This window comes from Aulonocara stuartgranti (assembly GCF_965226115.1).
Source record: "Aulonocara stuartgranti genome assembly, chromosome: 10".
Classification (NCBI taxonomy): Eukaryota; Metazoa; Chordata; class Actinopteri; order Cichliformes; family Cichlidae; genus Aulonocara; species Aulonocara stuartgranti.
In genome coordinates, this window is record NC_138946.1 from 20,123,578 (window position 1) to 20,140,941 (window position 17,364).

The 17,364-nt window shown below is 41.7% G+C and overlaps 1 protein-coding gene across 2 annotated transcripts; it reads left to right on the plus strand.

The window, feature by feature from the left end:
* The first annotated feature begins 302 nt into the window (after positions 1–302).
* On the plus strand, positions 303–16,608 carry LOC309715523 (uncharacterized protein). 2 transcript variants are annotated; one of them, XM_082548720.1, is made up of 8 exons: positions 303–943; positions 1,628–2,176; positions 5,988–6,132; positions 6,345–6,447; positions 7,371–7,409; positions 7,506–7,547; positions 8,907–9,198; positions 15,374–16,608. In XM_082548720.1, exons 2-8 carry the CDS (start codon positions 1,990–1,992, stop codon positions 15,595–15,597), a joined length of 1,032 nt encoding a protein of 343 aa, XP_082404846.1. In that variant the 5' UTR covers positions 303–943; positions 1,628–1,989; the 3' UTR covers positions 15,598–16,608. The 2 variants fall into 2 exon arrangements, with proteins under 2 accessions (XP_082404846.1, XP_082404845.1); XM_082548719.1 differs by having other exon boundaries at positions 305–943; positions 7,368–7,409.
* The last annotated feature ends 756 nt before the right edge of the window (positions 16,609–17,364 follow it).

Below are 17,364 nucleotides of genomic sequence, written 5' to 3' on the forward strand. Positions count from 1 at the left end.
CACCGCTGACTATAACAAATGGCTTGCTACAAAAGCATCCTGCCCCTCGTTACGTTTTAGGTGCAGGTGTCTGCATGCATTGTATATTTACGCTGTTTTGCAGTGGAAATTTATGGAGCCATGCGGTCAGTGTGCATAAGTGCTTATACACAGTTTTTATTCAGCTTTCGTTTAGTGCTGTAGTTTAAGGTAGTTGAGCACTGGCTTGGGTGGTGACGTAATCCATGGCAGGCTCCTTTTCTTTTTTTAAAATCACAGCAATTGCCTTAACCAGTAGAGGCCGCTCTTTACCTAAAAATGAGTGGCTCATAAGCAGAGGAGGACAGTTAGCTGAGAAAATTTCCTCTGGCTTGAATGTGCAAACTATCAGCAGACATGGTAAATTAAACAGCAAACAGTTACTTGCATAATGCTAGAAGGCACATCGGTTGTTTCACATAATGCTAGAGGCTGTGCTAAAGTTTTGGGTAATACTAAACGCGAACGTTAGCAAATAGCATTTCTTAATTAAAAGGCGTCATTAAAATGGAAGAAAATACAGGAGGAAGAGAGCTCATTTTTCTTTGCTGTATTTTTTTTTTAATATTATTTGTGTAGAATTATATGTGTAAGCGAAAATGTGTGAAGATGTGGAAAATACGTGTGTTATGAACATGAACGCATGCCTTTCTTTCTAGCTTTTTAAAGTGTGAGTTCAACTTCCTGAGACCAACTCAGGAAGTTGAAATGTAGCCTTAAATGTAGCTTTAGTGTGTGTGTGTGTGTGTGAGAGAGAGAGAGAGAGAGAGAGAGAGAGGAAGGGAGAGGGAGGTAAAGAGATTATGGAATGCTGTGATGTCATCAGCTCAGTCATACACACAAAGACGAGGTGGACCCACAGGCGCTGTGACTCCCTCAGCTCAGTTAGCATACTCTGCTGTGGAGCGGCTGTCTACATCCCACTGTGAGTACTTCAGCAAATTCTAACCTTCTCCTACAACTCCCTTTTTGTTTTGTAGCACTCATTTTCTCCACTTCACCCCCTCCCCCCTGTTTTCTTTGGTTTCCTTCTCTGCACCCTGCGGTGTGTTTAGCAGACACCAATCTGTATTCCACCAGTGTGATAGTTTTCAGTCTGAGACGAGCTTTCTTTCCCTCCAAGTGCTGCCTATGTGGTAGCCATTGTTTAACTACCCACTGTGACTGGAGGAGTCCATTTCAATCCTCTTGTTAGACAACCTGGCTCTCGCTGTCCAGTGCTATGACCCAGATTTTTATCCCTCATTACAACCAGACACTGGCCATGTTTTTTTACAAAAGGAAAAAGAGGCGGGGGCCGCTATCTTGTGAGAGTTTTAGAGAGAAACGAACATGGTTTTGGGGAGAGGAAGGAGCAGGGTGGGACACTGATGTCAGATGCAGTCCCATTCCTTTGGAATCTCCTCCCATTCTGGGTAGCAGACTTTCTGTAAAGTGTTGAAATTGGCTTTGGGCTCTTCCGTATTCATGCACGGAAGGACAAGACAACTACTTTAAACAGATATTTCTAGGAAATAAGAAAAAAAGTTTCTTAAGAAAATATGTAAGACACTGCAGCTTTGAAAATCATGCAAGATGATCTTCACTGTGTGTTTTGTTTTTCTCATAGATTGTGCCAAAGATGACCTCCAAAGAAATCTGACATCTTGATGGGGAAACTGAGCACATTATAGAAAGGAAGCAGGATTTGTGTGTGTGTGTGTGTGTGTGAGAGAGAGTGTGTGTATGAGAGAGAGAGAAAGACAGTCTGTATGAGTGAGATAGTACAGCTTGTACAAAAGCATGTGTAGAAAGAGCAAGAACCTTAATTCATGACTTCAAGAGTGACTTTAGAGACAAATAAGAAGCTACAAAAGTCCTCTGCTGACATGAGACCATAAATCATCCTTACACACTGTGCACTACGAGAAGCAAGCTTCAACTGCTTGCCAAGTGGTACCAGGTTAACGTACCAACCATTTGGCCGCCAACATGCTGCAGCAGATCTTAAAGGACATGTACATTGACCCTGAGGTGCTGGAAGCCCTCAACGAAGAGCAGAAAAAGACACTGTTCCTGAAAATGCGCCAAGAGCAGGTGCGGCGCTGGAAAGAGCGGGAGGAGAAACTGGAGAGAGAGGGGGGCGACGCAGAGTCCAAGAGAGCAAAGCCAAGAAAAGGTAACCACACTGAGTAAAGACTCTTCATCAACAACCACAGCCGCCACCTCACCTTTTTTAACCTTCTCTCTTCCTGTTTATCTCAAACCTGAAGCTGCAGGGTGCAGCTTCAGGTTTTTCAGGCACTCCGACTGTCACGTTTTCACAAAGGTTCCACAGAAAACCATCTGTTCTCTTCTGAGCAAGCGCTTTCAGAGTCCTTGGAGTTGAGATATTTGCGTAGTGTGCTGAGAATTACCCGATAGAGCGTTACAAAGCTTGATAAGGGAACCACTGAAGCATGTGTACGTTGGCTGTGACAGATATCCTAAGCTTCTGGAGTTTGCATGCTCCCAATTATCTGAACAGCTGTTTGTCAAAACATGAAGTGAGCATCAAAATAAGTTTTTTTGTTTTGTTTTGTTTTGTTTTTTTGTTGTTTTTTTTTGGGGGGGGGGGGTTACAGCTTAGGTCCTAAACTATTGCAGATCTTTATTTAAAGATCTGTTATAATTGCACTTTTTATTAAATGCTTCACCCTCCACAAGCTGAAAATAGTTTGACCGTATGGTCTAATTTCCTTGTCTTCTGAGCCTCATTCACACAGACAGAAACTCTAAATTAGATCATTTTATTTCCAATTGAAACATTGCAATGTGAGGTCCCAGATGTTGCTCATATCTGGAATTCTGTGGTTGATGGCAAATAAATGTCAGAAGAAAACATCCACAGGACAGGAGGAGATGGCAAAATAACAGCCCTGTCGGGAAATTTACAAGTTAAACGAAGAGCACATGTGTTTATCAGAAGCTGACATAAGATATGATTACAAATACTGTCTTTTTCCTCATATTTGGTAAATTCTTTTGCTCAACCTAGGTGGTGAGAGTATGCATGGGAAAAACAAAACAAGCAGAAACTCAGGAAGCTGCAAGCCGGTCGTGAAACTGGTTTGGCAAAATCTTGCGTGTCTGCATTTTCTCTTGTACGTCTTTTGTATTAAGGACTTCTGGAAGAAGGGCGTTGCGTAACGACGCGAACATAACAAATTGTTCTATCACCTTAATCCAAACATCAGAGGCAAAGTTAATTTATTTGGATGAGTGCAGCAGTTACTTAAACTACAATGATATCACAGCATGACTTAAAGCCAGTTGATGATTGACACAGTGATGTGTTTTGTCTGGTCTTGGTTAATCAAAGCACTTTCTATCAACTGTGGTACAGAGCGAGAGAACAATGCACTGTGTCTTAATGACCAGTGCAGTCATCTCTAGGAGGCTGTAGGTTGAGAACACATGGTTACAACTCTTCTCCACAAACACGGCTTTTTTTTTCTTTTTCTGTCTTGCGTGTAGAGGAAATGGTGGATAATTGATGTAAAAATGTAAAAATAGGACATGAGTCAAGACTCAGGCCTTTAAACAATTAGCAGAGTCTGAAATGGGAAGTTAGCAGGAAATGTATGTGTTTGAAAAAGAAATGGAGACTTTGATTTTTATCTGGATGGTCTTGTGGGAGAGCTGAAATGCCAAATGGGTTTTTAGCCACAAAATGAAGCTCATATCCCACTCAGCAGTTGCTCCTGCACTTTTGTGTTTTCCATTAGTTTTTGTTTTTCTTTAGTTTTCCGGTTTTGCCTGTCGATTCAGGTTAGTTTTGGTTAGTTTTCCAGTGCAGGATGTGCTTGTTTTGATTTTGTTGTTGTCGCAGGTCTAATTCGGTTTGGTGGCACTTTTGAAATGTCTTATTGTGACAAGGAGCGCACTTGTCAGACTGGAGGATTAAAGAAGCTCACAGAAGTACATTAACACAATACAACAATACAAACACATGACTCACAGTCACATATAAATCCTAGTCCAAAATAATACACACGCAGCAGTGCCTTATTGGGCTGTTTGTTCTGACGTCAGACTGAGAGAGACTAAAACTAAAGACATTGCTATTTTTTTTACTTTTCTAAGTACAATTTTGTTTCTGGAAGTACTTTTTTGGTTACCACAAGGTTGTCCTCGTGGTAATGAGTGTTTATGTGCTGACTTTGACTTTATGCTGCCCTGTTTCTGTGCCTTTGTTTATGTTGTTCTTAGACTGCTGACATTTACACGAGGCGGAAAAAACTGATTAGAATCAATGATCTTGTTCTTCAGCAACAGATTGTTATTTCAAATACAGATATATTCTGTTTACAAGAAAGTGCAACACATTCTTGGTGAGGACAGTGGAAATGCCTCTTGTACATTCTGTCCATAAAATGTAGCATCCTTGTACTCAGATGACAGGGTTCATGTCATGTGCGTCTGACAATTGTTTTGTGGCTTTTGCTGTCAGTTTTTTGTTGGAAATGTGTTTAGAGGTATGTTCTGACGGTTGCGTCATGCTGGTATGCCTCGCAGGAATGTGATCCACAGGGTTGGCTGGCAAAACCAGTTCACTATGAAAGTAACTTCTCAGTGCTCCAAACATAGTTACAAGGATGTGACATATGGACCGATGACAAATTAAAGGAAAAACCCAACTCTTGACGTGTACTTAAATCCAGTGTCTTTGTTTTCTTGGTTGGCTCACTGTGGGTCCATGTTTTCCCCTTACACAGATGGGTGACTGCAAATCAATACAAAGTTGTTTTGAGTGGTCACATTTAGCCTGTGACGAATATCATTTATATTCTGATAGCAGTCTCGACCCCAGGATAACAAGACAGCCCCAGGGCATAAAGGATCAGTGAGTGGGTTGATGAGTGTGAGAATAATGTGCGTTTCAGTTCAGCTTTAGTTATATAACACCAGTTCACAAACAAGTCTTGTATTGTCATTTAGACAATATTAGAGGGAAAGAGAGGGCCTAAAATGAGACTATCCACTACGAACTATGGTGGGGAAGAAGAACCATCTTAACAGGAAGAGACCTCCAGCAGAACCAGGCTCTATGAACTATGAGGTCTTTAAGAAGGCAACCTGAATTTTATAATGTTGCCTAAAGAGCTCATGTACAGGATGAAAAGCATCAGTTCTAAAACAAGTGTAAGTGTTTGCAGCTTAATAACCTTTTATCGTGTGAGAAAGACTTGTCATTTACACACACACACACACACACACACACACACACACACACAGACACACACACACAGACAAATATGTATCTCCATCTAAGTAAGCGCTACAAGTCTGTTAAATGTTGTGATCACTGCAATAACAGAGAGCTGCAGTAAAATCAGTGAAGACAAAGCGATAAGTCAGAAGCCGCGAGATAATCACAGGTAACTTTTACTAGTGATCTTTTAAGTGAGCCGCGTTACCATACAACACAATCACGTATATTTAGACTTTTTTTTTTTTTTTCAGGCGTATATTATATTTGGTTGGAAGCCGCGGACCCCATCTAGAAAGCAAAACAGCAGAGTGAATATAATAAATGAATAAATCATCATTTATAAATCTATAAATTATTCTCCTTGTGGCCTTAGACCACAAGGAGAATCACCAAGACTGGACTGTGATTTAGAATGTCTTTAACCAGCACTACAAGTTGTTATGTGAGGGTCAAAGTATGCTTATGTTGATCACTAGTTATCAATGTTAATAAAACATTTCAGAGTAATCGTTTGAAAAATCAGGGGTGGGCCTTCTAAATAGTCTATTCAATATTTCATCATTTATTCTGTTGTGTTGTTTTGATATAGCCTTATAAGATTTGTAGGCATATCCCACATTTTCATTTTTTTTTTTTTTTTTTGACAGGTTCACTGAGGGAAATTCAAAAGCACTTTCAGTTTTGTTTCAGTAGCTAGTTGACTTGTAATGTTTAAGTGTGTTTGTGTTTTTAACAGCCAACAATAAGAGTGTCAGCTGGCAGCTCGGCCGGGATGGGGACGTGGCGGTTGTTGTGATTGGGGAGGTGGATGAGCTGAGCTCCAAATTAATCTGCTCAGGATTTGGAGAGAAGAAGACTCCAAGCCTGCAGAACAACACGAGGTAATACACATTTGTAATACAAAACAGACAGTGATGGTTTTTTTTTTTTTTTTTAATAATTAAGATTAAAGGCAGAGAACAACGTGTAACAGAAGAATCAGTGTTTCAGTTTTTTGTTTTTCTTTTTTTGTGTGCATGTGTTGCTAACAGACTGTCATTTAAGGAGATTTGGTTGGGTTTTATACGTGACACATTCTGTTTATGTTTTCCAGCCATCAAACTATACTGAAGGACAGAAAAAACACGGAACCTGTCAAGACTGAGAGAGAGAACCTCCTTTCTAAAACGCAACCCGACGTCTCCCTGAATCTAAAGGTGTGTGTAGCTCTCTGTGATCCTTAAAAATCAAATCATTTTGGTTGGAGAAAAAAAAAGTCATAATTATTTTTTAATATTAAACACTGCTATCGCCTCTTGATTTAAATAAAAACATACACCTAATAAATATGTTCAAGTTGATCAAAACATCGTGTATAATAAAAATGACTGAGATGGAGTGGGCTTTCAGATCGACATAAAATAAAGTTTCACGGTGCTCTTTATCTTTTATCCATTCAACTCAATATTTCCATCTCAATCTCAACACTGTGGTGGAGTCATTTTCACTTCTCATACCCGCAGAGCAGTTTGTGGAAACTTTCCATTAGGTTCTTGAGCATAGCTGGTGAAAATCAATCGCTGCCCTGTTTCTGTGTCAAAATAATGTGCTGATGATTTCTGACCTGGTGATATTTTAGGTGTGTGTGTATGTGCACAGCAGTGTATTAGTTTTGGTGTGTGTGTGTGTGTGTGTGTGTGTGTGTTGGGGGTGCTGGTGGGTGCCTCCTTTTTTTTTTTTTTTTCCTTTTTCCTTTTTCCATGCTATCTCAAAAAGAGATTTGCTGTGTTGTCATGGCAACCATGCACACACTGAGCCACAGCGAGCCAGCGTACACAGTCTCATCTGGCCTGACCATGATGTTTCTCTAAAGCTAAAGCTGCTTGCTGCTCATTCAGTGGAAATAAGAGCCCATCATTGTTTTTCCTGCAGAAACAAAACCACCGCACAGATGTTTTTTTTCTTAAAAGCAACTTTTAATTTGAAATATATTCACACAATTAAGTATTTTATCTCATCTCTATTTCTTAAACTCCTTTAAGTATAGATTTAAGAGCTTATTCCAAGCACTGAGCTCTAAAAGTTGAGGAAGATGACGAGTCGCCATCAGCACTAACTGTGTCTCTTTCTCTCCCAGCAGGGGAAAAGTGAGGAGGCGAGCACTTTACTCCCTCTGCCGGTGAGTTGGAGTAACTGCCTGCACTAACAGAGCTGTGTGCTCTCACACTGCATCATGGCCTAGATCACTCATGTAATGTCTTTGTTAAACCCACAGGTGTCAGTGAGCGAGCATTCACCGCCTACAGCAACTGCAAAGGTATCTGTGAATTAAAGTCATTGCAGGTGTTTTGATCTCATTCTAGCTTTTTGAAATATTTTTAAGAAAGGAAATGTTTGCATACCTGTGCAGAAAAACACTTTAAAAGACATGTTTCAGCAAGGTGCTGTATACGATGTGCAGTAAAATCTCTAGCTCTTTGAAGCACAACCACCACAGAGTGCCTATATGACTTTTTGTGGCAGTCCTACCCTCTGAGTCACAGGAAATGGTGGTTGGGGCCAGCTGTCCCCTCGCTCCCAGCCTCTCTGCAGATCATCTTTCTCCCAGCATTCTCCTTCTCTGTGCTCCCGCTTGTCTAAGCTGCCGCACCCCTCACAGTTCTCTCTCCGGGGAACAGCTGAACTGTCCTGTCCTCCCACTAGCTCCATCGCCGCTCCAGCCTTGTGTCGTCTGGGGAGTAGGCTTGCTATATCCCCTTGCTTTCTTCTGTGTTTATGTGCATACAAGTGTGTGTGTGCGTGTGCGTGTGTGTGTGTGTGTGTGCAGGTGACACGCTTTGCAAGAACAGCTGAATCACAGAGACAAGGCAGGATTTCTGGACTGCCCTAGAACAGATGGTTGATGAACTTGATCAGGGAATTAAAACGCCAGAGATAGAGAATGCGTCAGTCGCAGATGGATGGGATTGTGGGATAGTCTCCTGAGGTTTGGGCGCGTGAGCTCTCCTCTGTTCCATTTTTTTTCTTCTTCTTTTTTCCCCTCCTCTTTGCCACAGACAGAAATTTCTCTCCCTCACATCTTATATCCATACCAGCCTCTCTCCATTACAGGCCCCAGCACATCTTTGGCCCACCCCATGTGCACATGGCAAGAAAGCATTCACACCTTAGGAGGTTTGGCAAGTGTGACAGCCAAGAATTCACAGCATAAGCCTTTCTTTATAGGATTCATAATTTGGTTGAATGCCTTGTTTATAGATTGAATGATTTGTTCCTGGAGGAGAAAGGAAACGGGGGCGCTTTGGTGATGTGGCTGTTGCTAACGCCGCTGCAGCTTTTCTCCAGTTGATTTAGAGAGCGAAGGAGTCATCGTGAGGGAGGAGGAGAGAGTGAGATTGTTGATTAAGAAGGCGTAAGATCAGGAGGCAAGATTAGCAAGGCTGCTTGATTTTCAAGTCACCTTATAATTTTCTCTCCAAACATCCTTAAACTCTTAATCAGTGGTCATAGTTCTGCGTGTTTCATTCCGGCACCATGTTGTCACTGGAGGATTCTAATTTAGTGAATCATTTATCCAATGATTTAATCAAACATGACAGTAATTCCACTGTATGTGAATTAGCTGTCAACACCGATCGCACTCCCCGCTTCTCTTTTGTCACTCCTCACTCTGCAGCTCGAGTTGAAGTCAGCCAATGCAACCGAGGAGAAGTCAGTTCCCCAGCCCTCCATCTGCTCCAGGCCTCCCACGAGAGCTAACGCTGTCAAGACGAGACCGGCTTCTGCAAATGCAGCACCAGACTATGTCAACACGAGACCTGGCCTCACAAATCTGAGGCTGGCTACCGCCGTGCCATACTCTTCTCCCGGCAGCGCTGTCAAAATAGACTCTGGCATGACGTCATCAACCAAAGGGAGCCTGCAGTCAAAAGAACCCCAGAAGCCACAGGAGTCACCGGGTGGTAAAGGTGAGTGAATTTAACTCAGAGTTAAAAGTACATGACACATCTAAGGTTGGAGTGAATTGATGACATGGTATTGTTTTAACCCCTGTGATGTACTGGGAAAACTGTATGGTGTGCCATCCATCTTTCACAGTATCAGGTGGGAGGGGCTTGTACCCCTTCTACCTTTTTATTTTCTCGGTTTTCCTGTAATCCAATAAGCAAAAGCAACCATACTGATTATGATCAGTGTCACCGTGGATAAACTAATCTAGATTCGTGGGAAGTCCATGATTCTTATTTCTGGCTAAGTTTCATTTGTTGCGGAAAGCCTGGACTCCAGTTTTAAACATATGGGTTTAAAATTGAGTTCACAACATGGTTACTGCCTTACGTGACAATCACCACCGCTCTCTGAGCCAGCCGCAGCTTTTTCTCTAAGAGTAATAATAGCTTTGGAGAGCTGAGCAGAACCAGTCTGAACAAAGTTCATACTAGATAAATTTCTCTGTGCTGCAGCAAGGAAGAAGGATTTATTTCCTGAAACCCAATGTGCTCGCCAAATAGTGCCTCAGCCCCCTGGAATCTTTATGGACTGGCAGAGTAAAAGAGGCCTGCCTAGAGGGGAAAAAAAGCAGGGGAAAACGTACGCGACTGGGATTTGTCCCCTTGTAACATGTTGCTCGTGCACACCTGCTCTTTTGATAGCTTCTCTATTGTGATCAGTTTCTGTCAACAATTAATTTGTCAACAGCCGTGGCAATGCAGTCGACATTTGGTGGGACCAAATCTGCTGGATTTGAGGGTCCAATTCCCCCTCCCCCCCCCAAAAAAAAAAAAAAATCTAAATGTGAAAACCAATTTCCTGATGGAAATGGAAATTGGTGGCCAGCAGGGGTGTTTGCTCTGCTCTTCTCTCCTCTCATTTTTTTGCCTCTCATTCCATCCTCTCCCCAGCCCTTCCTCTCCAGATCCTTTATTCTCCAGTCTTTTCTTCAGAGCGTCGTGCTAAGTTTGTGAGCAAATACAAAAAAGAAGAAAAAAATTTTTTTTTTGACCTTGATGAAAAATATCATGAAGTCAAGGAAAAATGTGAAGGAGAATTATCTGCCAGCAGTAAAACTAAAATATTAGTTCCCTAGAATGACTACTTAAAACTCAACTTGTTCTTCTGTGTTATTTCATGGAGGCAACATAAATGTGGATAAAAGTGTAAACATATGCCTTTGTTAAGTGGTAATTTAGTAATAACAAAGGATACCAGTCAAAAAATTAAAACAAAAGGTTTTGTAAATAATGCCCTATCTATCTTTCTGTGTCAATCTTGGCAAAGGTTGTTCTTCAAAGCTGCATTACTGTGCAAAAGTCTCGAGTCACTCGTCATTTCTTTATATTTTTCTAGGAAAAAGGGAAATGGGTTCAGCAAATTATTAAAATTCATCATTCAAATAAAAGCCTTGAAAGACCTCCAGAAAGCATGGAGAAGTCTGGCTTGTTGCAACCAAAATGGAACGAAATAAGGTGTGAAACGAGACTTTTGTACAGTATTGTGTATATTATATTAATTTTGTTTCAATTTGGGCTGAGATGAGGTCTACCTGTTAGGGTAATGTATCAGTGTTTTTGTTTCTCTTTTATGGGTCTGCTCCTCCTTTCCTTTTGTGCCAGTGTTAAATAAAATGGGGAGTTTTTTTTATGTTGTAGAGATGAACCAACTTCTTGTTTGAATCTTTCTCGAGTTATCGTTGTAATATCTAATATACCTGTTGGAAGCTCATGTACCACACAGTGACCCAGTTAAGTATAAAAATGGTCATTGTAAGGGTGAAGTTAGCACCATCCAGTGGAAATCAGTGATACTGTAGGGAAAGAAAAGTCCAGTTGAGCAGAAAATCTCATCTCCATAAAGGTCCCTCTGCTGGAAATATGCTCTCCCTACACCACACGCTCACTGCAACATGAACTTGAAGGCTGGCTTCCTCCAGAACCATTTTTTTTTAAATTTGGAAGAAACAAAGAAACCTAAATAAAATCACATTTTTCCTTTCAACGGTGATTGCAGCAGTTTTATTGGGTCAACTTAAGTTTATACCAGGCAGATGTCGACAGAGTCAGTTTCCTTTAGAAAGCCATACAACAAAACCAAGTTCCTAGCACCTTAACAGGAACTTCCTCATAGCTGTGTGACTGTCTATTGGTTTAGCCACATGTTTTTAGCATTTTATATAAAATGGGTGGGGGGAACAATCCTGAAAATATTTCCTGCCCCCCGCCCCTTTTTTTTCTGATTATTGTAAACATTCAAGATCATTACAGATTTTTGGCGGTCAAACCCACACACTCGTGAGAATGTCGCAAAAAGACAAAGTGTGTTGTTGTTTTGTTTTTTGTTTTTCTTGTTTGTTTTTAGTTAAATGTGGATCTGGCTGCAAAGATGTATTGTAGAAGTTTGGTGGCATGTGTGTCTTCACCCACTTTGGTGGTTAGATTAGTGGCTACATCTATGCTCCCTGGGCGCTAGCACGACAGTGAATAAGAGCAAAATGTAGAGGGAAGAAAGGGAAAGGAAACCCAAAAGAACAGCTGGTGTGGTGGGAGTTGAGGTGGGTTGAACACAGTGCTGAATAAATGTGTTCGACTCCGGAGCAAAAATACTGACACAGTGTCTGTCCTTGACAATGGCAGGAAGCTTGTTCCAACAGGAGGAGGAGGCCAACAAAGATGAGGCTCATGCCTCAGCTGTTTTCATTTGAATGCGGGTAATGACAAGGGTTCATGCATCCTGAGCAGTTACCGTGGCTCACGCCTCGCTTTCCCAAAGAATAACTAACTTTGTATTAGTGACAGTATAAATTTGGATTTACAGCTACAACGAGGAACATAAAACTCTGAAATCTAACACTGGAGCATTCATGCTGTAAATGTTTTACACAGGTAGACTGGATGTCATGACAAGCCAGTATGGTTTAGGCTAACCCAGGAGGATAAGACGAAATCCAATTTAAAAGTCTCAGGTTCTGGATATTGACAGGATGCCGTTATCCCATCTTTGATAAATTTTAAATGGCTTAAAAAGATTAAAGGTTTTACATTCGTCAGGTAAGAGGTTGGGTAAGAACAAGAGTATCCAAGTCCGTGTATCTCGACAAAAGCAAAAGAAAGTCTTGCTATACATGGATCGAGTTCCTGGATCCAAGAGGATATGAACGCAGATCAGTTTGTGATATTTTCTTGAAAACAATAAGACATTAACCCCCCCCCCCCCATATTTCAATTAAATACCTATCTGTGAAGATGTGGCATGAAATTTTGGGCCAAGTCCCACCTCTGCTAAAATGTTTGAGTAATCCTCCTAATAAACAGAGAAACAATGAAACCAAACCAACCACAAAACCTTCTTGGCAGAAATTGTGAGTGAACAAATAAAATGGCAATTAAACCCTGGTATTTTTCACAGTGTTGATGTATTTATAACAAATAATCTGGTAATTAATGTTGGTGAGAAAAATCCATATTTCTCACCAGTTTTCTCTTCAGTTTCTTTTGGCAGGAAACAGACTTTTTTGGAAACAAACAGGTGTAACATCTGCGTGGAGAAAAACAAAATCAGTTCATGCTTGAAAACGTAAACACTGAAAGCCTGTAAATCTGAAAATGAGTCTTACTGTTAACTGGGACTCTGCACAAAAAGTGAAACCTGTGTTGCCTCACAGAAAGAGGTTCCTGGGTTTGGACCTGTCCTTCTGTGTGGAGCTTCACCCTGTGATCGCGTGGGTTTTCTCCTCTTTTGGCAGCAAAAATAAATCCTGAATCTTGAGATTTTTATTTCTTAGTTAAAGTTATAGAAACTGTTAACACTCCAGATAATGAAGGTAGGATGGCAGAGCCGGTGCAAGAAATAAACCTATATATGTTGAGACAGTCCATATGATTTGAGGATGGTTTCAAGAACATCAAAGTCTTCTGCAGCTAATACATGCACGCGTGTTTTTGTGTTTATAACTCTTCCCTGTGTCTCCGTCCGCTCTCCTCTGGCTTCACCTTCAGAGGGAAGGACACACATTCCAGCGCTGCTTTCCGACTCTAGCCCTGGGCGACGCTCAGCCAGAGCTGATAAGTGACAGGGGCCCCAGCCCCCATGCAGGAGCTTGCCCCAACGCTTACACACACGTCACACACACACACACACACACACACACACACACACACACACAACAAGCGCACCTACACCTCTCCTCCTCCCCACGCTTCAGTCCACAGACGTGCTGCTGGGGAATTCTGCCCTCTGCCCCACTTCTGCCCCCCACCTCCCACCCAAGTCCTCCACCCTCGCACCCCTCCTCTTTCTCTGCGAGACATGTGGACGTCTTTAAAGAGATAGATTAGTCTTTAATTTTTGTGCTAGCCTGATCATTGACACTTCTTCCCGCCCCTCTTCTTTGTCCTCTCTGTACATTTACGAGCTGCCCCGGGACGTGATGGGTGGCATCTTGAATGCTCGATTGGGAGATTAATCAATCTCAACAAGCAATTCGTTGCAGAGGTTCTCTTTAATTTAAATAGGTGTTTTCGCAGGTAGCTTTAATGTCTTGTTTCGGCGGACGGACAGAGCTCGGGGTGCAGCTGCTGAGGAGAGTTTCATTTAGTCCCTGCCCATACACCAATCCTCCCTCTCCTGCTCTTTCTTTCTATCTCTCTGTCTCTATTAAGCATTCCACTCCAGACCTGCAGGAAGGCTCTGAGCTCAAAAAACTCTCTGGCCATGAGTGTGTGTGCGTGCCCGCGTCTGTGTCTGTGTGCATCTGTGTGTGTTCGGTGCGTGCCTGAATGTGTGTCAGCCTCAATTGCTGGAGCCTATCCAAGGTTTCCGTGGTGACCACACAACACAACGAGACAATCAGAGGCAAGCCCACGAAACGCAGCGAGAGGACATTAACACAGGAACTATGGGTCAGAGGGCAGAGGAAGGCAGGGCAAAAGGAAGGTAGAGGGGAGGTGTTGGAGCCACGGGGAGAGGTGCACGAGAGAATGAGAAAGAGGAGCGAAAGCAGAGTAAACAGCAATAAACAATAACACAACCTTAAAGGCTACTTTAGGTCTCTCCCTTACATGCCTGCAAGACATCAAGAGCTTTAAAGGTTTCCCGGCCTCAGGAGTGCCCATGTGGTTTTGGCTGTACCTCACCTCTTTGTGTGTGACTGTGCGTGTGTGCACACTATGCCGTGGCGTTAGTCAGCGTTGGCTGCATGCGTGACTGAATCCATGTGCAGTGGGTGGGGGGGTCTGAATCCGTGTTTATGTGTGCGAGAGCATGCACGGACCCGAACGTAACGTGAGAATGTGCATGTCTTTTGAAATTCAGCTGTTAGAAACTCTGTACACGCCTGTGTGTGTTTTCACTCTATTTTCTGCGTGTGCGCACGTTTGTGTGTGTGTCTGTAGTCACGCACACGGGTGCTCTCACATATCTCTGTCCCCCGGGGATGACGCTAAAAATATGTGGCTCCTCAAGCCTTCTGGTGTCTGAGCAGCGTCTGTCTGCTCTCCATTCCCATCCCTGCGGCCCTCCCTCCCCTTCGTTCGTTACTCCTGTTCCCTCCATTCCTCCCTCAATTACACCCTCTTCCAAACACAGTACCTCGGCAACACACACGCACGCACACAAAAGCACAAACTACACCCAGCTGTGTCCCTACTACACTTCCACTGAGGATGACCTCTGCTCAGCCGTAGCGGGATAAAAGAAAGCGAATGAAAGGGAGAAAAAAAGGCAGAAAAGGGTGAAGAGCAAGCTAACATGGCATTGCGGGAAGGGTAGTGGTTGATTCCTGCTTGCCCAACAGCTACTGAACATAAAATCCTAAATAAGTGATTTGCAAAGCATTTAAGCTCCTATATCTAATTGAAAACTGAAGACGCACACAAACATCCCTATATATATATATATATATATATATATATATATATATATATATATATATATATATATATATATATATATATATATATATATATATAATTAATTTTATTTTTTTCCATTCTAAACTTGATACCTGGAACATGTGACATGTTTACCACCATGTTGCATCATCTCTCCTTTAACAAAGCTTTGTAAGCATTAGGGAACTAAAGAGATCGTGTTGCTGTGGTTTTAAAGGCAAAACGTAAACTGTTGTGTGTTGTTTTCTTTTTCTTCCAGATATCCGCGAATCAGAAAAGCTTCAAAAGGCTAGCTCAGAGGAGCCTTGGACGTCAGGGAGTGCACCAGTCTGCGCAGGGCGTGGCCGCGTGGCTCAGCTGATGAAAACCTTCAGTGTCGATCGCGCTACAAACCCTGCACAGACCCCTTCCCGTGGGATTAAGCCACCCCTTCCCACAAAACCTAGCCACTTGCGTCAAACGAGCACACCTACTGTCAGGTAATCCGTACACTGGTGAACAGGCACCCACCCAAGCTTCATGCATCTCTGTGATTCAGATCACCTACTGTGATGCCTCATTCAGAGGCTTAATGGGATGGACTCCAAAGGTGGTTTAGAAGTGGTAACGTTTGCATTGTTGCTGTCACTCTGAATGCACAGTGATGGAAATGCTTGAATGTAATGGTTTTCTTTTATTGTTATTATTATTTTTGATGCTGCAGTACTGTAAACACTCTTTAAGTCAAAAGAATTCCAAAGAAGTGGATTGCATTTGAAAGTTTTTAAACATTTTTGCCAGGAAAATGATGGCGCACATATTTTCAAATGAATTTACTTGTTACTGATGCTTTTCACTTCATACAAGCATGAAAAAATGTGCTATTTTTCTAAAACACAGTTTTTACCCTAATTCACAAAGTCCGCGCACACGATATTTACTGACACGTTGCCTTTTCTTTTGATTGCTTATAAGACAGTTTACATTCGCTGGTGTGCACACATGCCTGGTTCTGTTTTTCCTCCTTATTTCTGTCTTCTTGAACAAAAGAATGGGCATAGGGGGGCATGAGGGTGTGAAAGAAGGCACAGTAGAGGCCTCCTTTATCTTGCTGTCTCCTCCCTGGGAATAGTGTAGAGTTGTTTATTTGTCATAATGCAATGTATGTCTCCCTCTGCCACCTGGCAGGAGGCTCACTGCGACCTGTTGTGGACCAATGACAGTGCCAAATGCACTCATCTGTCACTCCCAGTGGATCAAATCCTGGCAAGTTAGACAGTTGCTGCCAAATAATCCAGCGTTTCATGTTTTTGAGCTGTGTGACTGTACTTTTTGCTTATTGTTTTTTTGGTTTGTTTTTTAAATTTTTCTATATGAGGAGTGAGATTTTGTGATGGGATATTTAACATTACAGCAATGTTCACTTATAAAATGAGGGACATTTTTTTTTTTCTCTTTTTTGATGTCAAGGTTTTGTGGTACAGTCAATGAAACAATAAAACTGCATAACTTGTATACCCGAGTCTTTTAAAGTTTGTGTGTGTGTGTGTGTGCTTACTCTCTTAAAAAAACCCTCTCACTCTGTCTCTATTTATTCTGTCTGGCAATCCTTCAGCTAATTTGCTGACTTAGCCTCTGAGAGCAACAGCCAATTTTTCGGGGTTCTGATGTAGCCACCAGATATTCAAGCCAAGAATGTTGTCCATTAGTCACTGTTTGCAAAGATAAAAAAAAAAAAAAAAAACAACCACTTTTAATGAAAGTTTGTGTTCAGTCTCTTTTTGATGTAAGCTTTTCTTTTTAAATCTGCTCCAATGTGATTGGTCAGTTGAACTTGAACTAGAAACTAGCTACAACAGGTAACCAGTCAGCTCAAGAAGCAAATAATCTTGTCCCTTTCCTACCAATTCTGAAATACCGGATAATTCTGTTCATAGAATTTATAGTTTAGCTAACTTTCATCACTGTAATCCCAATAAAAAAGAAATTAAAAAATTTTTTATGTGGCGTTCAGAGGGCAAAACATTTAAAATAATTTGATTATTTACTGTAAAAAAAAAAAAAAAATTAAAAAAAATTCTGTAACATGTAGGTTGCAGCTGGTGAACTGAGAATATCTGCCTCTTTTAGATGTCCAGCCTCAGCAAATATACTTGCATGCTTCACCAGGGTCAGTGTAAAATTTTAATTTCAGCAGCACAACAGATACACCCACACGCTTGGTATCGCTGTGCTCAGACATTTCTTGCTTAATTTCCAGTAATACTCTCC

Coding starts and splice junctions, on each gene's coding strand:
- LOC309715523 (XM_082548719.1), top strand. CDS start 1,990: ATGCTGCAGCAGATCTTAAAGGACATGTACATTGACCCTGAGGTGCTG. Junction 6,448..7,367: donor ACGTCTCCCTGAATCTAAAG/GTGTGTGTAGCT, acceptor TTTCTCTCCCAG/CAGGGGAAAAGTGAGGAGGC. Junction 7,548..8,906: donor CGCCTACAGCAACTGCAAAG/GTATCTGTGAAT, acceptor CTCACTCTGCAG/CTCGAGTTGAAGTCAGCCAA.